Genomic DNA, 21468 nt, shown 5'->3' on the forward strand with positions numbered 1-21468 from the left:
CCTCTAAATATAGAATCATGTCATCAGCAAATAGTGATAGTTTGAGTTCTTTTCCTGTTCATATCCCTTTAATTTATTTGGTCTGTCTAATTGCTCTGGCTAGAGTTTCAAGGACTATGTTGAATAGAAGTGGTGAAAGAGGGCATCCCTCTCTTGTTCCAGTTTTTAGGGGAATGCTTTCAATTTTTCTCCATTTAGAATGATGTTGGTTGTAGAGTTAGCATAGATAACCTTTTCAATATTGAGGTATGTTCCTACTATGCCTATTTTTTCTAGTGTTTTGGGCATGAAAGGGTGTTGTATTTTATCAAATGTTTTTTCTGCATCTATTGAAATAATCATATGATTCTTGACTTTAAATCTGTTGATGTGGTGAATTACATTTATTGATTTCTGGATGTTGAACCACCTTGTGTCCCTGGGATGAAACCCACTTGATCATGGTGCAGTATTTTTTAAATATGTTTTTTATGAGATTTGCTAAAATTTTGTTAAGAATTTTTGCATCTATGTTCATTAGGGATATTGGTCTGAAGTTTTCTTTTTTTGATGTGTCTGTCTGGTATCACCCTCATACCTTCATAGAATGAGTTTGAGAGGGTTCCCTCCTTTTCTATTTCATGGAATACTTTGAGGAGTATTGGAATGAATTCTTCTTTGAAGGTCTTGTAGAACTCCACTCAGTCCATCTAGTCCTGGATTTTTCTTGGTTGGTAGGCTTTTGATGGGTTCTTCTATTTCATTGCTTGAAATTGATCTGTTTAAATTGTGTATGTCCTTCAGATTCAGTTTGGGTGGATCATATGTCTCTAGAAACCTGTTGATGTCTTCGAGATTTTCTATTTTGTTGGAGTATAGATTTTTCAAACTAGCATCTAATTATGTTTTGCATTTCAATAGTGTCTATCATGATATTTTCTTTTTATCATGAATTTTAGTAATTTGAGTTTTCTCTCTCCTTCTTTTCATTAGTGTGGCTAAGGGTTTATCAATTTTGTTTTTTTTTTTTCAAAGAACCAACTTTTTGTTTTGTCAATATTTTGAGTTGTTTCTTTTGTTTCAATTTCTTTGATTTCAGCTCTGATTTTAATTATTTCCTGTCTTCTACTACTTTTGGTGTTTATCTGTTCTTCTTTTTCTAGGGCTTTGAGCTGTAATGTTAGGTCATTTATTTGTTGACTTTTTCATTTTTTTATTGAATGCACTCCATACAATGAATTTTCTTCTTAGTACTGCTTTCATAGCATCCCAGAGATTTTGATTGTTGTATTATTGTACCTCTAAGAATTTTTTATCTCCTCCCTGATGTCTTCTGCTATCCATGTGTCATTCAATAGCATATTATTTAGTCTCCAAGTGTTGGAGTAGTTTCTGTTTTTTATTTTATCATTGATTTCTAATTTCATTCCATTATGATCTGATAGAGTACAAGGTAGTATCTCTCTCTTTTTTTTTTATTTGTTACAGTAGCTTTGTGGCATTGCATATGGTCTATTTTAGAGAAGGATCCATGTGCTGCTGAGAAGAAAGTATATTCTCTTGTTGATGGATGGAATGTTCTATATATGTCTGTTAAGTCTAAATTATTGATTGTGTTATTGAGTTCTATGGTTTCTTTGTGTATATATATTTATGACATTTTCTTTCCCAATATTACCAGAGAGGTTTGAAGTGTTGATCCCCAAATGTAAAATACAATTGAGTTTTTCCTATCCAAATTGACAGGTTTTGAGTCTATGCCAGTTCTTACAGGCAGACTTTTGAACAAAGAAAAACAACCCATGTTAACTTAATAGCTCTGTAAACTAGGTAGTGAAATCATAAGGTTTCTCCCATCCTCATAGCTGATATTTCAGAATTGCTGAATTATACTACAGAATATCCAATAATGATGAAAAATCTTTAGAAACAATTGACCATGTGTTTATTACATTTTAACTTTTAAACTAATACATAATATTTGAACAAATTTATGGTGTACCAGGTGATATTTTGACATGTGTTTACATTATGTAATGTTTAAATCAGGGTAAACATATCTATCTCCTCAAGTATTGATCATATCTTTATGGTTAAAACTTTCAAATCCTCTCTTTTCTTTTGAAATACAGAGTACATTTTTGTTGTAGTCGCCCTTAAGTACAATAGAACATGACTTCTTTCTCCCAACTATAATAGTACCTGCTGACGGACTATGCTTTTTAAAAAGCATGATCTATATGTAAAGACCTTAAGTGCTCAGGGTCACGAATTTTGACATTCTCATGCATCTGTGTAACTACTAGTCCATATGAGATACAAATTTTCATTATCTCTATAAAGATTATGATTGCCCTTCCCTGTTGAATAGCCCCTCAGTCCCCAAGGCAACATTCTATCCTATGTCACCATAGTTTTGTCCCCTCTTAAATTTTGTTTAAATGGACCATCGGACAGTATCTATTTTTGATCTGGCTTCTTTAGCTTAGCATAATGTTTCCGAGATTTGTCTTTTTTTTTTTTTTTTTTTTAACTGAGTGCACCATCAGTTTCTTTCTTTTTATTGCTGAGTAATCTATTATATAAATAAACCACATTTATCCATTCATCCATTGGATTATTTCCAGTTATTGGTTACTATAAATATGCTGTGATGAACATTATTGTATATGTATATGTGTGAACCTGTTTTTATTTTTATTTGTTAACTAGTGGAATAGCTAGCTGCCTTAGGTAGTTTGGATTGCTATAAAAATACTGTATGTTGGTTGTTTATTAAAAGTAGAAATTTATTTTGTATAGTTCTGGAGGGTGGAAGTCCAAGATCAGGATGCTGGTATGGTTGAGTTCTTGTGAGGACCCTGTTTGGGCTGAAGACTGCCTACTTCTGCATTTTCACAGGGGAAAGAGAGAGGGAGAGAGAGACAGCGAGAGATAGTGAGAGATAGCTCTCTGGTCTCTTCTTAGAAGGGCAGTAATCCTGATTTTTAGGGTACCACCGTCATGACCTAATTGTCTTCTACAGGCTTCACCTCACCTCCAAACACCATCATAGTGGGATTAGTATTTCAATATATGGATTTTTTTGGTGGGGGTTGGGGGAACACAAACATTCATTCCATTTTATTGGATATATTTAATTTTATACGATGCTGCCAAATGTTTTTCCAAAGTGATTGTACTAGCAATGTTTCTAGTGGCCAAAGTTTTTCCTCTAAGTTTTCATTTAATATACTGAAGCTATACTTAGAATATATACAGTCTGAAATAATCTGTTTTCCTTTTAAAGTTCCCCCCAATCTAGTTAACAGATAAATATCATAGGTGTTAAGAAAATAAGACTTGACGTTGGGTGGTTTCTTTACCCAGTACTGGGGATGGAACCCAGGGTTGCTTTGCTATGAGCTACATCCTTAACCCTTTTTATTTTTTATTTTGAGACAGGGTTTTGCCAAGTTATCCAGGCTGATCTCCAACTTGGGATCCTTTTGCCTTAGTCTCCCCAGTAGCTGGGATTATATGTGTGTGCCACTGTGCCCAGCTCATCTAGTGTAGTTTCTGAAGTTCCTGCTATCTATCAAACAATGGAAAAAATGTCTGTCTATGAGAAAGTTTGTCTCCATTTTGGCTATGGATGGAGTAAGGAGAAAGCCTCCCTTAAGAGTTTTCTATAATTAGGATATTGGAGGTCATTACCCTGTGAGCTAGTTGAAGACTAACCTAAGCATTTAATTAATTTAATAATCAATAAATTTAATTTGAATTGATGATGCTATTAGACACCTACCAGAGGTAAACCTAATCCTCTCTGGAGGAGACATCTTCAAATTAGGCCTCAAATAATTTCCCAAATAAAATTCCAAGGAAATTGAGATTTTGCCAAAAATCATAAAACACATGAAGGCTCTACAGACAAGACTCAACAGAAACAACAAACAGCAGAATCAGATTTTGAAGAATTAAGATATTGGAGTTATGAAGTTATGAGATATACCATATAAAATGAATATTTAGTTTATTTTGGTAAATAAAAATGGTATCAAAAAGCGTAAAAGGACAAAAGTGTAATTAGACCCTTATCTCTTACCATATACAACAATCCATCTCAAAATGGACAAAAAACTTAAATATAAGTTCCGAAACTGTCAAACTACTAGAAGAAAACAGGAGAACATCTTCTTGGTTTGTCTGAGCAGTGGTTATTTTGGCTATGTCAGAAAAACCTAGGCAAAAAAAAAAAAAAAAAAAAAAGACAAATGCAATTGCATCAAACCGAAAAGCTTCTGCACAATAAACCATCATCAGAGTGAAGAAACAACCTGTGGAGTGGGAGAAAATATTTGCAAACCATACATCTAGTAAGGGGTTAATAACCAAAATATATAATAAACTCTTACAACTCAATAGCAAGATCACAAATAACCCAGCTAAAAAGTGGACAAAAGACTTGAATAGACATTTTCTCAAAAGGAGACATACAAATGTGAAAAGGTACTCATCATCACTAACTGTTAGGGAAATACAAGTTAAAACCACAATGATATCCTCTCACACTTTTTAAGAGGCTACTGTCATAAAGAATTGAGATAACAAATGTTGGTAAGGATTTGGAGAAAAGGGAACCCTTGAACATAGTGGGAATATAAATTATTCAGCTGTTATGGAAGTAGATATGTAGGTTCTTTAAAAAATTGAACTAGAACTGCCCTATGACCAACAATCCTACTTCTTCATATATATTCAAAGGAAATGAAATTAGTAAGCCAAGGAGCTATCTGCATTCCTTTGTTCATGTCAGCTCTATTTACAATAGGCCAGATCAATGGATGAATGAATAATAAAGGTTAATTAATAGATGAAGGGATAAGGAAAATATGGTGTATACACACAGAGACACAGACACACACTAGAATACTAGTTAGCCTTAGAAAAGGAAAGTCTGTCATTGCAACTCCATAGATGATAACAAAGGATATCATGCTAAGAGAAATAAGCCAGGAACAGAAAGACAAAGACAAATACTACATGATTTCACTTATGTGTGGGATCCTAAAAAGCTGAATTCATAGAAGCAGAAAGTAGAATGGCGATCATTGAGAGCTGGAGGATGGGAGGAGAAGAGATGGGGAGATGTTGTCAAAGGACACAAATTTCAGTCTGGATGGATAAGTTCTGTAGATCTGTTGAATAGAATGGTGACTATAGTTAAGGATAATGTATTGTGTACTTGAAAATTGCTAAGAGAGTAAATGTTCTCACTACTGAAAAATGATTAGTAAGATGAATATATGTTAATTAGCTTGATTTAATAATTTTACTATATATGTATAAAAACACCATGTTGTACACTGTAAATAGATACAATTTTTACTTGTCAATTAGACCTTAATAAAGTAGGGGAAAAGGGTTTCAAAATCTATAATGTTTAAAAAGAATCTATAAAGTTTAAAATAAGTTGCAAGATACTATGGGAAAATAGTAGCCATCTGTACATAAAGATAAAGTTAATAGAAAGAACAGAGCTTTTTTTTTTTTCTGGGTCTAAAAATTAAAAGAAAAAAAAATTTGTGAGGAGACTCAGTACTCCGCCACATTTTGTGATTCTAAAAAAAAATAATGAGTAAAGAATAAGACTTAAAAGTAACCAGGAAGATTTGAAAAAGAATCAACTAGAACTTCTAATTGTGAATACATAATAACATATTAATAATGTGAGGAATGGTATAAACAATTTAGACACAACTGAACAAGGAGTTAATGAACTGGAATATAGATATGAAGAAATTATCTAGAACCCAGCAAAGAGAGACAAGAAATAGAAAATAGGAAACAGGTTAAGAGCCACAGAGAACAAAGGAAGACATTTCTAACCAAAGCTGCAAAAAGAGAGAAGACGAAGTATAGGAAAAAGGTAGTATTTGAAGAGAAAATATCGAGAATTTTATAGAATCAATGAAAGACATAAATCTTCAGATTCAGGAAATTCATCATTTCCCAAGCAGAATGAACAAAAAGAAATTCTGAAAAACATAAACATAAAGATATCTTAAAACCACCAGAGATACAGTCAAATTGTCTTTAAAGGAACAATAGTTAGAATGACAGCTCACATCTTGAAAGCAACAATGAACATCAGAAGGCAAAGGAACAATGTCTGCAAATGCAGAGGCAAAATTGTCAGTCTGGAATTGGTGAGATGCACATTTTCAAATGAACAAAAATGTGAGAGAGTTTCCAATTAGCAGGCCTTCAGTGAAAGAATTTTTAAAAAATTAACTCTGGGAGAAAAAAATATAATCTCAAAAGGAAAGTCAGAGATGCAAGAAGAATTGACAGGGGGGGAAAAACAATAATGATTATGAACATGTGAGTAAATCTAAACACATTCTGAAACTATTAACTGAATAAAGCAAAAATCACCATTCATTTGAATTTGTGACTTGTATGTTAATGAGGAAAACTATTTAGAATTAAAATGCTGCACAAAAGCAGCATTGAAGTCAGGAAGGAAATATCAAGAGAAAAAGCATTGTTTGAGAGAGTATAACACTATCAATTGATTTACCTTTTGTTAATGATACTATGTAACTACAAAAATAATAGAAATATGGTTTCCAATTCTGTAAGAGGTCTGAGGTGATCTATGGAAGTGGTTTGCTACTCTTTTGACCCAGAAAACACTACGAAATCATGCAAATCAAGAGGTTCAAATCTGTGTGTTCATTTTAAGAACACTTGGGGAAATTACTCACATTATCAAGGGTACGCATATCTGAAAAACCACCAAGTCCTGAACAATGTCACTTTAAAGAGGCAAAGTGTGCCATTCTGGCATTAAATTGGTAGAACTGGTAGGTGTGTCTGGGCTAAACAGTGGGGCTGGACACAGGGTCAGTGGTCCAGGAAGACTGCAGAATGTTTGCTGCACATGCTTAAAAAGGCAGAGTAATGCTTGACTTGAAGAGTTTAGATGTATAGTCTCTGGTCATTGAACATATCCAGATGAACAAAGCACCCAAGATTCACTGCTGTACTTACAGAGTTCATGGTTGGATTAACTAATACATGAACTCCCCCTACCACATTGAGCTGATCTTCACTGAAAAGGAACACATTATTTCTAAACTAGGAGAAGAAGTTACATGAAAGAAAAAGATATCCTAGAAGAAACAAAATTTTGTGGCACAGGAATAAATTCATCATAAAAAAAGGCAAAGAGAAGTAAAAAAAATATCAATTATATGTATGTATATGTAAACATATATATATTTGTATATATATAAATTTGGACACTATATATATCTAGTGTCCACCCCTCCAAAGGGTAAAGAGAAAAACAATGGAATAAGAAAAGAAATGCTGAATAAGTTTAATAATTTCATAGACATCAAGAAAGTTTAGAGAAAATAGGAAAAATGAAAAAGCACATATAGAAAGTACTAAGTAATATGGTAGAATTCAATTCAAGTATATCAATGATTCCAATAAACATAAGTGGGCAGATTTATTCAGGTAAAAGATAAGAAATTTTCAGACTAGATTTAAATTCAATTTTCAGAAACTTACCATTTAAAAGAGATACAATAAAGATAAAGATAGGAAGATGAGAAAAATACATGCACAAACAGTGGTGAAGCAAGGTGTCATTGGCCCAGCGTGGTGACTCATGCCTATGACCCCAGCAGCTCTGGAGTCTGAGGCAGGTTGTTTGAAGCCATCCTCAGCAACTTAGAAAGGCCCTAAGCAATTCAACAAGACCCTGTCTTTAAATAAAAAATACAAAAAAGGGCTGGGGATGTGGCTCAGTGGTCAATTGGCCCTGGGTTCAATCCCGTACAGAAAAAACAAACAAACAAACAAACAAACAAAACAGAAAAGAAAAGACGTGTCGTTGTATTAGTATGAGATTCATTACTAGTAATAAAGAAGGTTAGTATATATGGATAAAGTTCAATTCACAGGAATTTATATCAATTTTAAATTTGTATACCTCTAAAAAGATAGTTTAAAAGATATTTATGAATCTGTTATTATAATGGGGATTTTATTTTATTTTATTTATTTAAATCACAACATGAAGTTGCTCTTATATCAAATAGGCATTTTTTATATCTTTATTTTATTCATTTGTATGTGTCTGATGCTGAGGGTCAAACCCACTGCCTCACATGGGCTAGGCAAGTGCCTACCACTGAGCCACAACTCTAGCCCCTTGTGGGTGATTTTAAACATGCTTAGTGTAAAATACTAGGAATATGAATCATTCAAATAGTTAATTTAGCTGATGTTCATATTTTGAATGCTGAACTCAACATCTGGGAATACATATTCTTTTCACTCATGGAACATTAATAAAAATTCACTGCATACTAGGCCCTAAAAGCATGCCTCAATAAATTTCAGACAATATTTAATATACATCTCTGATTAAATGTAATTAAGTTAGTGTCTAATAACAAGAAAGCTAAAAGTAGCTGCTATATTAGGCAATTAAAAATTCATTTAAATAATTCATAGTTAAGAAATTATAATGGAAATTAGAAAATACTAAAAATTACAGGATAATACTATCTCTTTAAACTTGTGAAATAATACAAACATTTATAATGCTAAATATTAAACAGTATGTTGGAAAAAATAATAAGAAATAGAAAATAAAGTCAGGAAATAATCACAAGAGTAAAAGTCATAGAGTAAAAAGAACTACAATGGATCAATAGATTAAAAGTTGGTTCTTTGAAAAAACTGAATGGATAAACCATTGGAAAGGTTAATGTATTAGTTTCTTAGTGTTGCTGTAATAGATAATCACAAACTCAGTGGCTTAAAACAAAACAAGTTTCTTATCTTACAGAGCTGTAGGTTAGAAGTCCAACAGAGAAGTCACTTCTTCTACAATCAAGGAACCAGTAGGGCTGTTTTCCTTTTGGAGGCTCTGGAAGAAAATCCATTTTCTGGCCGTTTTCTAGCTTCTGGAAGCTGTCTGAATTCCTCAGCTCACCCTCAAAGCCAGCAATGCTCTGCTGAGTCTTTCTCACATTGTATCACTCTGATAGTGGCTCTTCTGCTATCCTCTTCCTCATCTGTAATTATACTATGCGCACCCAGGTAATCCAGAAACATTTCCCTGTTTTAGGATCAGCTGATTAGTAACCTTAATTCCATCATCTGCCTTCATTCCCCTTTGCCATGTTATGCAATATATCCACGGGTTCTAGGAACTAGGAAGCGGGCATCTTTGAGAGACCATTATTCTCCCTGTCAACACAGAATAATCATAAAATGAGAGAAGTCACAAGTAACTAATGTTAGTAATAAAATGGCATATGACTATAGATATAACATAAAATATAATAATAGAATATTATGAATGATTTATATCAACAAATTTAAAAAACATTTAAAATATATTTCTAGAGAAATATAACTTACCAAAACTTATTTAGGAAGAAATGAAAAGCCCAGAATTATACAACAATTAAAAAAACTTAGTAACAATCTCGGAAATAAATGCATGGTTTGAATGATTTTACGTGCAGCTCCACCAAACTTTTAAGAAACAGACTAAATATAATTTTATATAAACCTTTTCAAAACATCAAAAAGGGGGGGAATTTTCCAACTTATTTATTTATTTATATTTTTTAAAAAATATTTTTTAGTTGTCAATGGACCTTTATTTTACTTATTTATATGTGGTGCTGAGACTCAAACCCAGTGCCTCATACATGCTAGGCAAGTGCTCTACCACTGAGCTACAACACCAGTCCCCCCATTTATTTTTTAAGTTTAATATATCTTTGTATTCAAACTCAACAAAAATGATGTAAAAGAGAAAAATTTACAAACCAATCTCACTTATAAACATAGATAGAAGTCATTAAGAATCCAGATGCAACAATGTAGAAGAATGATCAAATTAAATTTGTTCTTGGATTGCAAGATTTAGTTAGCATTAGAAAATCTAATGATGTAATTTACTACACTAACAGATTAAATACAAAAGACCATATAAGCATTTTAAAAAATTTGTTCTTTTTAGTTATACATGTATTTTGGCAGATTACACATACATAGAGTATAACTTATTCTATTTAGGATTCACTCTTGTGGTTGTACATGATGAGGAGTTACCCTAGTGTGTATTCAAATACAAGGCTAGGAAAGTTATGACTGATTAATTCCACTGCCTTTCCTATTTCCCTGTCCCCCTCCCTTCCCTATGTTTCCCTTTGTTTAATTCAATGGATTTCTATTAATCCCCTCCCCAACCTTCCTTGTTTTGGGTTAGCATGCACAAATCACAGAGAACATTCAACCTTTGGTTTTTTGTGATTGGTTTGTTTCACTTAGCATGATATTCTCCAGTTCCATTCACTTACTGGCAAATGCCATGATTTCATTCTTCTTTATGCTGAGCAATATTCCATTGTGTATATGTACCACATTTTCTTTATCCATTCATCTGTTGAAGGACACCTAGGTTGTTTCCTTAGCTTGGCTATTGCAAATTGACCTGCTATAAACATTGATGTGGCTGTGTCACTGTAGTATGTTGTTTTTAAGTCCTTTGGGTATAGACTGAGGAGTGGGATAACTGGGTCAAATGGTGGTTCCATTCCAAGTTTTCTGAAGAATCTCCATATTGTTTCCATAGTGGTCCTACCAATTTGTAGTTCCATCAACAGTGTTTGAGAGTACCTTTCTCTCCACATCCTCGACAACATTTGTTGTTACTTGTATTCTTTATAATTGCTATTCTGACTAGAGTGAGACAGAATCTGTTTTAATTTGCATTTCTCTAATTGCTAGAGAAGTTGAACATTTTTTCGTATATTTTTAACCATTCATATTTCTCCTTCTGTGAAGTGTTTGTTCAGTTCCTCAGCTTATTTATTGGTTGGGTTATTTATTTTTCTGGTGTTAAGTTTTTTGAGTTCTTATATATTCTTGAAATTAATGCCTTATCTGAGGAACTGGTGGCGAAGATTTTCTCCCATTCTGTAGGATCTCTGCACACATTCTTGATTGTTTTCTTCGCTGTGAAGAAGATTTTCAGTTTGATATCATCCCTTTTATTGATTCTTGATTTTACTTCTTGTGCTTTAGGACTTTTGTTGAGGAATTCAGTTCCTAAGCTGATATGTTGGAGAGTTGTTCTACTTTTTCTTCTAGTAAATGCAGGGTCTCTGGTCTAATGTCTAGGTCTTGGATCCACTTAGAGTTGAATTTTGTGCAGGGCAAGATATAGAGGTTCAATTTCATTCTATTACATGTGGATTTCCTGTTTTACCAGCAGCATTTGTTGAAGAGGCTCTTTTCTCCAATGTATGTTTATGGTGCCTTTGTCTAGGATAACTATTTATGTGGGTTTGTCTCTGTATCTTCTATTCTGTTCCATTGGTCATCATGTCTGCTTGGTGCCAATACCATGCTGCTTTTGTTATTATAACTCTGTAGTATAATTTAAGATCTGGTATTTTGATGCCTTCTGCATAACTTTTCACCTTAAGGATTGCTTTGGCTCTTCTGGGCCTCTTATTTTTCCAAATAAATTTCATGATTGCTTTTTCTATTTCTGTGAAGAATGTTATTGGACTCTTCATGGGAATTGTATTAAATCTGTATAGTGCTTTTGGTAGTATGACTGTTTTGAAAAATATTGATTCTGCCTATCCAGGAACATGGAAGATCTTTCCATTTTCTGAGGTCTTCTTCAATTTATTTCTTTAGTGATCTGTAGTTTTCATTATACAGATCTTTCACCTCTTTTGTTAGGTCAATTCCCAATTATTTTATTTTATTTTTTGAGGCTATTGTAAAGAGGACAGTGTTCCTGATTTCTCTTTCAGCTGATATAGCCTTGGTGTATAGAAATGCAGTTGATTTATTGGTGTTGATTTTAAACCCAGCTACTTTACTAAATTTATTTATGAGTTATAAGAGCTTTTTATTGGAGTTTTGGGGTCTTCTCAATATAGAATAATGTCATAGGCAAATAGGGATAGTTTGCGCTCTTCTTTTCCTATTCATATCCCTTTAATTTCTTTTTTTTTTTTTTTTTTTTTTTTTTTTTTTTTGTCTAACTCGTCCGGTTAGGGTTTCAAGGACTATGTTGAATAGGAGTGGTGAAAGAGGGCATCCCTCTCCTGTTCCAGTTTTTAGAGGGAATGCTTTAAATTTTTCTCCATTTAGAATGATTTTGGCCTTTGGTTTAGCATATATAGCTTTTACAATGTTGAGGTATGTTCCTACTATCCCTAGTTTATCTAGTGTTTTTGAGCATGAATGGATGTTGAATTTTTTCAAATGTCTTCTCTGTGTTTACTGAGATAATCATGTGATCCTTGTCTTTAAGTCTACTTATGTGGTGAATTATGTTTATTGATTTCCTTACCTTGAACCAAAATTGCATCCCTGGAAAGAACCCCACTTGATCATGGTACACTATCTTTTTAATATGTTTTTGTATGTGATTTGCCAGTATTTTATTGAGAATTTTTGCATCAATGTTCATTAGGGATATTGGTCTGAAGTTTTCTTTCCTTGATAAGTCTTTGTCTGGTTTTTGTATCAGGATAATACTAGCTTCATAGAATGAGTTTGGAAGAGTTCCTTCCTTTTCTATTTCATAGAATAATTTGAGGAGTATTGGTGTAAGTTCTTCTTTGAAGGTCTTATAGAACTCTACTGAGAATCCATCTGGCCCTGGGCTCTTCTTTGTGGGTGTGCTTCATAAATTTGTTTTTAAATGTTGTTGAAACAGCATTCAGCTATATTCACATGCCCTCAAAATTAAAGATCTTAGCAAGCTAGGAATAGAAGAAAACTTTCTTAAACTGATAAGGGGTATCTAAAACTGGTTATATGAAATACTCATTGATAAAGCATTACAAGTGTTCATTTTCAAATCAGGAACAAGTAAAGATATATACTCATTTCCATTCAACATTGTATCGGAGGTTCTAGTCAGTGCAATAAAACAAGTAAAAAATACAACAAAAGAAATGTAAGAATTAGAAAATAGGAAATACCATTCTAGGGCATGTCTCAATGACCTTCTTTCTCCCACCAGGCTCTACCACCTACAGTTTCCACTACCTCCCTGTAGTCCATTCAGCTGTCAGTGGGTTAATCCATGATGCTGTCCCAGTCCTCCTGATGCACTCACTTCCCCAAAGTCCCACCTCTCAACATTGCTGCATTGGAGACCATGCCTTCAACACATGAGATTTTGGAGGGATGCACATTCTAGGCCCAAACTAAAATACCTACCTTACATTACACAATTTCAAATGGATGAAGAACTTAATGTGAAAGGCAAACTTCACGACTTTCAGAAGAACATGTAGGTGAAGCTCTTTTAACCTTAAGGGAAAAGGATTTCTTAAGACATGAAGTGTAAATTCTCAAGAAAATTGTTTATAAGTTCCTACATTAAAATTAAGAGCTTCCTTTAACGTAAAGATCATAATAAAGAAGAGGAAATAGATAAGGTACAAACTGTGAGGCAACATGCTGATAAAAACTTAAGGAATCGTTCAAAATTTTAAGCTTCTAAGCAAACATTGATTAATAAAATAGAAGGGCATGATGGTTTAGAAGTGTATTTCCTGGTTTTCCCTATTTTTCCATTTTCCTCCTAGGTCATTTTTCTTTTTATAATTAGAAGATTGTTGCTGAGTGATATTTGTTTATATGGCTATGTCAGGAGTTATACAGTCCCTAGATGCTGGAAATTTAGATTATTTCTAGTTCTTGGTTATTATAAATCTAATAAGCTTCTGTAAAAATTCATGTAAAGGTAAAATGGGGGTATATAGTAAATATATATCTAACTTATAATAAAATGAAAATGTGTTTTCCAAGGTAGTTGTACTATTTCACATTTGCACCAGCAGTGTATGAGAGTTAACGGTTCTTAACAGCGTTATTCATAACAACAACAAAAAAAAGGTAAACAAATGTTCACTGCTGAAGGAAGAAGAAATAAGTTGTAGTGTATTCATTCATAAGGATACAACAAACAAATAACTATAGCTGTATGCATCAACATAAACAAAATATATTAAGATCAAAAAAAGAATAAATCATAAAAGAATATATATAATATATTCCATGTATATTTATTTTTAAATATGTGATAGTGTAGGGCTGGGTAAGGATAAAGTCCTGCAAATGTGTTGGTAATATGCTGTCTTAATCTGGTGACAGGTACGTGGGCATTTGTTATATTCATTATTCTTTAATTGGCAAGATACATTTTGTATATACATATGTGTGACATACTTTCATAATCAAAGTTAGAAAAGAAAATAAAGATAGTTGGTGTGTCCTTAGTCCTACTATTTGCTTTTCTTTAAAAAGAGAAAATAATTAACATAGGCATTTGTCCTCTTGTGTCATGTGTTTTCTAATTCTATTTAGTATTCTGTATACCTCCTCTGAGAGGGTGCTGTCTTAGTACTGAAGTAATTCTGGAAAACATTTCTGTCTCAGAGAGAGAATTTAGATGTCTGACTGCCAGCAATATTAATGGCAGTAGTTAAATTCATAAATCCTTGTTTATGGAGATGAGACCATAGCCCACCTGATAACAAAAATGATTGGAAAGAATTATTTATTTCTTAAAAATGTATGAGGGAAGGATGTGTCCCATGTTTATTTCTTTTCCAATTGAATTATTTAAAACTGAGGTTTAAAGCCATCACAAAACGACCTGATAGCCAAATATAAAGGATATATTCTCAATTCCAGAAAGCCCAGTTGGTCAATTATTGGCTAAGAGGAACACAATATTGACAGTAAAAATTTCTCTATCTCTCTTCTAGGTCATATCATAGCAATATAAATTCAAGAAATTGAAATTTCATAAGATCAAAGTGCCAGTGAGGAAAATGGAAAAGTGACGAGAAATGTTTTTTAATGTATTTTGGTAATATTTACAAAACTATAAATTATAGAGTTCTATCAGATAGTACATTTCCATCTCTTTCCTTTGACATTAGTACCAAAGGCAATATTTTTATTAGTTACGGTTTGATTACAACCGTGATTATAGACATGTTAGACATAATAAAATTGTGTATTTGAATAAAATTCCATCCCCCTTGAAAAACTTTAAAAAACTGAAGTGATTCTTTCATTGTGTCCCATGTTATTTGTTAAAATATGTTTTGTGTTGATGGACCTTCATTTTTTAAATTAATTAATTAATTTATAGGTGGTGTTGAGAATCAATTCCAGTGCCTCATACCATGCTATTTAGAAATCTTAAAAACGTTTCGTTCCCTGTGGTTATATGAGAGATGATAGAGCCACGTAAGGGTGAATTGACCTTGTCTGTTATTTTCTCAGGCTAACAAATGACTGTCAGTGTGAGAATTTTTGAAAGATAGGTTACTTATTCCTTAATCATTACTACTAAATGGGAATTCTCAATTTTTACACAGTGAGCTTTGATTATTTGTATGAATTAAATCAGATAGCCTATCCTAAATGAAGAATGAATTTTTAACTTTTCCTTTGGAATATGGGCTTGCATTTTAAATAATGTGCATACTTTTATTTAAATGTTGAGTTTTCGTAGGTAATAATACATCACTTGATTCTGCTCTGTACCCATATGGTTCACAGTATCCAGAGTTATTAACTCTATTTCACTAGTGGAAAAACTAGATTCATGCAGGTTAAGTAAATTGTTTCAGTATTTTGGCTAATGACAGACGTAGCTTTAGTGTCTTTTGTTTCTGAATTTTGGAACTCTGTTCTTTCTTTTACATCTTCAAAACCAATCTAATGTTCATCATCAGAAAACAAAACAAAACAGAACCAATCCCCCCCCCACACACACAACACAAAAGTATGATGTCACTGTGCCAGTTGACTTTAATTACATCAACTTATGAAGAGAAAAGTTTTATTTTGGCTCACAGTGTTGAAGGTTTCAGCCCTGGTCCATTGGCCCTGTTGCTTTGGGCCTGTTTTGGAGGCAGCACATCATGACAGGAATGTGTGGCAGATCAGATTGCTCACCTCGTGGCTGGGAGCAAAAGATGGAAGAAGAGGAAAGGGCTGGGGTCCCCACATCCCCTTTGAGGGCATGCCCCCAATGACCTAAGACCTCCCCTTAGGCTCCACTTCTTAAAGGTTCCACAATCTCGCAATAGCACCAAGCTAGGGACTAAGACTTAAACATTTGGCCTTTTGGGGGACATTTCAGATCCACTATAGCAGCCACCTTATTAAATTTTATCTTTAGAGGTTCTGGTAAGCTGAATAATGGCCATCCAAAGATAACAGGTGCTAATTTTTAGAACCTCTAAGTATTGTCTTATAAAGAAAAAGGATTTTTTTAAATTAAATTAAGGATCTTGAGATGAGGGGATTTGTCCTGGATTATGCTGTGGGCTCTAATCCAATCACAAATATCCTTATAAGAAAGAGGTGGAGGGAAGCCAGGCGCAGTGGCACAAGCCTGGGATCCCAGCAGCTTGGGAGACTGAGGCAGAAGGATCACGAGTTCGAACCAGCCTCAGTAAAAGTGAGGAACTAAGTAACTCAGTGAGACCCTGTCTCTAAATAAAATACAAAATAGGGCTGGTGATGTGGCTCAGTGACTGAGTGCTCCAGAGTTCAATCCCTGATACCCTCACCCCCAAAAAACGAGGCAGAGAGAGATTTGACAGACAGAATAGCAGAAAATAGAGACACAGAGAAGACAAGGGGACTACTAGGGCTATGAATGCCAGCAGCTACCAGAAATTGGAAGAGGAGCGAGGTATGGATTTTCCCTAGAGGCTTCAGAGGCAGCATAATTTTGCAGACATCTTCATTTGGGACTGTTGAAACCAGTGTTGAACTTTTGGCCTCCAGAACTGAGAGAGAATGAATTTTTCTTTTGTTTTAAACTACCAAGATTGGTTAATTTGTTACAGCAGCCCTAGGAAACTAACATAGAGATGCTGTCCAGGTTTGTTATCCTCTGTTCAACTCCAGGCTGATGACTTGTGTCTATTTTGGAACAGATGGATTCAGAAGAACCTAAGGTTTGTCTGTTAAAATTTTCCCAGAACAGAGAATGGTTAAAATACTAGGACTTCCAAACTCTTCTCTATGTGGACATCTGTTTTCTGGAAATTAATAGAGAATATTGGCAAGCTTAAAAATGAAATACTTAAGTGGAGCAGATAACCATTAATATAAAAAGAAAGTTTTGTTATCGATAAGCTAAAATCTGCCTAAGAAAAACTGGGAGCTTATCTAAGTAGACTGACTACTTAGATCTCTCAGATAAGTGGAATCATATTTTATTTGAATGCCCAAACCTCAAAATTTCGCAGTAACGAAAATATTTCTGTTTTCTTCTACAGGAAGAACATTGGAGCTTTCCTGTCTGAAAGAGTGTTTACAACCTGATTCCACCTATTCGCTCTCTTCCTTAAATTTTTCTTTTGTGACTTTTCTGCAACCCGTAAGGGAAACTCAGACTATGATGGGAATCTTTCTAAATTACTCCAATTTCCAAAACTTCACTAAGATTTGCCAAGACATCACAAGTGAATTTAAAACATGTTCCTTGTGTTTGGTTTGTGGATCCAAAGGAAACACGGATTTCATTTTTCAGGAACAGACATCAAAAGGTAAACACAGAGGGGCTGGGGATCCACTTGGTGCTGGAGCACCTACCTTGTACACATGAGGACTTGAGTTCAATCTCCAATATGGGGGAGACGGGTAAATACAGAATGGCACTGAGAATAAAATATATCAAGTGTGAATTGACTAATCCTGCTGAGAAAAGTATTAATAATATATCTCATTTTAAAATCCAGTGACAGGGGAACACCCAGGGGTGTGGCTCTTGATGAGTGACTTGTAGGGTTTTGTGATATTTTTCATTTTTGGTTGACTTATTTTTCAATAAGTCAATCCAATGCCCAATGCCCCAACCTCAAAATTTCACAGTAACGAAAATATTTGTTTTCTTCTACAGGAAGAACATTGGAGCTTTCCTGTCTGAAAGAGACAGGAAATTTAGGCTGATGACCTAAATGCACAATACCTTTATAACTACTAAACAAAATAGCTTTTCTTAAAATACATCAAAATGCCACTATAGTTCACATACATTTGATGCTTAAAAAAAAAAAAGTTATTTAGCATGCTGTCTTCCAAGGCAGCAAATGTTTAAACAATAATGTTAAGTAAACCTGAAATTTCTCATAGTAAAAGCAAACTTTGATTCTCTAAGGAGTCATTGAACCCCCATGCATTTGTCTCTGCTCCACCTACCATGTCCCACTCAGTAGGAGTTCTCTCCTGAGGGCAGGGCCTTGCCCTTGTCCACCACCAGACCTCTAGCTTTGAGCTCCATGCCTGGTATAATGCATAGTGGGCACTCAACAAACATTTACTAAATGAATTAATGAACAAAGTTTAGAATAACTGTTATCATCTGCAGGACCTAAATGAACCTGGCATTTATTATGAGATCAATCTATATTATTTAGTTACATTGAATCAAACTGGGTCATTGAGAAATTAAGTAATTTTTTAGTCATAAAATGTGTTATGTATGATCTGTCAAAATGTATAAATGCATTCTACTGTCATGAACAACAAATTAGAACAAATAAAAAAAGATGGTACACAAAAAATTTTTTTAAAAATGCTGATGGCCTAAATGCACAATACCTTTACAACTACTGAACAGCAATTCCCTGTTTCCCCTTTGCATTGGCCCTGAAGACCACCACCCTACCCTCTGATTCTAGTAGAGTAGTTAGATATCCCAGATAAGGGGATTTATATAGAATTTGTGTTGTCACTGGCTTATTTCACTTAGCAAAATGTCCTCCAGGTTCATCCATGTTGTCACAATAATAGGGTTTCCTTTTTTTCCTAAGGTTACAAAACACTTTGGTGTGTGTGTATGCCACTTTATCTATTCATCTTTCCAGGAACAAATGGGTTGCTTCCATATCTTTGATATTGAGGACAATGCTACCATGAATATGGAAGTATAGATATCTCTTTGAGGTCCTGAATCAATGCTTTTGAAAACCCTAGGCACTGGAATTGCTGAACCATATGGTAGTTCTATACTTAATATTTTGAGGAATTTACATACTGTTTTTCATAGTGACTGGACCATTTTACATTCCTACCAGCAGTGTACAAGGGCTCCAATTTCTGTACATCTTTGATAGTAAAAGATGGAGACGGTTGGCAAGTCACCGGAGAAGTCCGCTTTATTACAAGATGAGGCTTACATATGTACTCTTGGGGCTTCCGGGTTAAGGGAGAAAGTGATGTGTGGGTTTCTGATTGGTCCAGCTTGCCGCCGGCGGGAAAATAGGTGGCGGGAAGCCGAGACTTATGGGAAGAAGAAGCCGCTCAGGGGCCATCTTTGGTGTGGATCGGACTGCATATGGAACCTTACAGATAGTACTTGTTATCTTTTGATTTTTTATGATATCCATATTGACAGATGTGAGGCAATATCTTCTTGTGGTGTCGATTTGCGTTTCCCTGATGATTAGTGATATTGAACACCTTCTCAAATACCCGTTGACCATCTGTATATCTTCTTTGGAGAAATGTCCATTCAAATCCTCTGTCCACTTTTAAAAATCAGGTGATACTTTTTTCTATTGACACTGTAAGAGTTCCCTATATATTTTTGGTATTAGCCTTCTATCAGGTATATGGTTTGCAAATATTTTCTCCCATTCTATGGGCTACCTTTCACTCTGTTCATTGATTCCTCTATGTTGTCTTTCTGCTTGGGGTTTTTGGAGGCACCTCACAGTTGTTGGACTTTTACGTAGTCACTCAAAGCTCCAGTGCTGGTCTTCCAAGGTGGAGATGGTTTTTCTTTATGGCTTAGCAAAGCAATGATACTTCTTCTACATTGGATTAATTATAAACAATTTATAAGCCCTCCCAGATCAAATGGGGAAGAAATGAAATTTCACCTATTTATGGAAGAGTGGCAAAATTTTAGGATAACATATGAGTTATGGATTGAATTGTGTCTCCCCAAAATTTATTTGTGGAGTTTTAACCCCCAATGCCTCATAATGTGACATTATTTTGGAAATAAGGTCCCTGTAGATGTAACTTTGTTAAGATGAAGTCAACTGAATGGCCCCTAATCTTATCATGATGTTGGACACAGAGAAGTGCACACAGGGAGAGGGCCATGTGGTGATCAAGGCAGAGATCAGGGCGTTGCTTTTACACCTCAAGAAATGCTGAAGATGCCGGTCAGCCACCGGAGGTCAGAGACAAGGGGTGGAATAGGTTCCTCCTCCCAGCCTCAGAAGGAGCCCACCCTGCCCACACCTTGATCTCACGCTCAAATCCTCCAGAACTGTGATATGTTTGCAATACTTTGTTACAGCATCATTAGAAAACTAGCATGATGTGGGGTAGGAAATACTGTGAACATTCTGGAAAATACCATCTGCCACACAAGTCTTCAGGGTATGTCTGTGTCTTCTTTGAGATGCTCCAATCCTACTTCAATCCTACCCCTGACTGGTTTTCACTATCTTAAAAAATGTAATCACTTTAAATATTATTGTCAGTATATTCTATTTTCTTATGTAGGAAGGAGATTTTGTTTTGAATTGTGTTTCCTACTTTGTATGGTGATTTTCAAATAACAATTTCTTAATCTTTCTCTAGTTCTTATCATGATAGGATCAATGGAAAGGAAAGAAAATGATTTTTATTCACCTTGTCGACATTTTAACTTCACTGCAACTCCTGTAATTGACCACATGGAGGAATATAACACTACCTGTAATCTAAAAAACCACACTAGAAAATCAATAATAGTGGAAGAAGATCCAATCAAGGAAAAGTCTACAAATCACACTTGTAGAATTATGGATTATCCTAACAATTGTATTCACATTTCTTTGCACCTAGAAATGGATGTAAAAAGTAAGTGGTTCGTGGGAGTGGTTACTCTGTGTGAGAGAGAGAGAGAGCAGAGCACAAGCGAGAGAGTTTGGCGATTGAACCTCACACATGCTAGGCAAATGCTCTACCACTGATCTGATCTATACCCTGGTCCTATTGTATATTTATAGTATTATTTTTCTTTTCAGATGTTACCTGTCCCATGAAGATCACTTGGTATATTTTAATTCTATTAGTTTTTATATTTTTTATCATCCTCTTTATCTTCAAAATACTTAAAGACCACAGGAGAGTACAGATGTGCCAGAGTAAGTATTGAGAAATAATTGTATTTTTTTAGAATAATTAGCATCAAAGAACTAATCTTATCAATGGACTTAACTTTCTTTCTGGTTTAATTGACCATTTATTGTGTAGCTATTGTGTGTAAGGGGTGGTTCTAGATAATCTAAGGTTTAAAAGCATAAGGAAGACATAGCACCAACACTCATACATCTTTCTCCTATAGGGACAATGAATAGGAGGACAAAAGGTGAATAGAGAGGAGTTGATGGA

At 34.4% G+C, this 21468-nt stretch overlaps 1 protein-coding gene across 5 annotated transcripts in view; it reads left to right on the forward strand.

Moving 5' to 3' along the window:
* TMEM156 (transmembrane protein 156) overlaps window positions 1-21468 on the forward strand; it is a 131438-nt gene that overhangs the window by 12331 nt on the left and 97639 nt on the right. For all 5 annotated transcript variants that reach the window (XR_013766005.1, XM_079152875.1, XM_079152876.1 and 2 more), the window contains exons 2-4: window positions 17352-17621; window positions 20674-20934; window positions 21102-21221. Coding sequence is in view for 4 of the 5 variants with exons in the window: in XM_079152875.1 (XP_079009001.1) it covers window positions 17352-17621; window positions 20674-20934; window positions 21102-21221 (651 nt within the window). In the remaining variant the exon portion in view is untranslated. The remainder of the gene's footprint in view (window positions 1-17351; window positions 17622-20673; window positions 20935-21101; window positions 21222-21468) is intronic.

The sequence above is a fragment of the Sciurus vulgaris genome, assembly GCF_902686455.1.
Source record: "Sciurus vulgaris genome assembly, chromosome: 9".
Taxonomy (NCBI): Eukaryota; Metazoa; Chordata; class Mammalia; order Rodentia; family Sciuridae; genus Sciurus; species Sciurus vulgaris.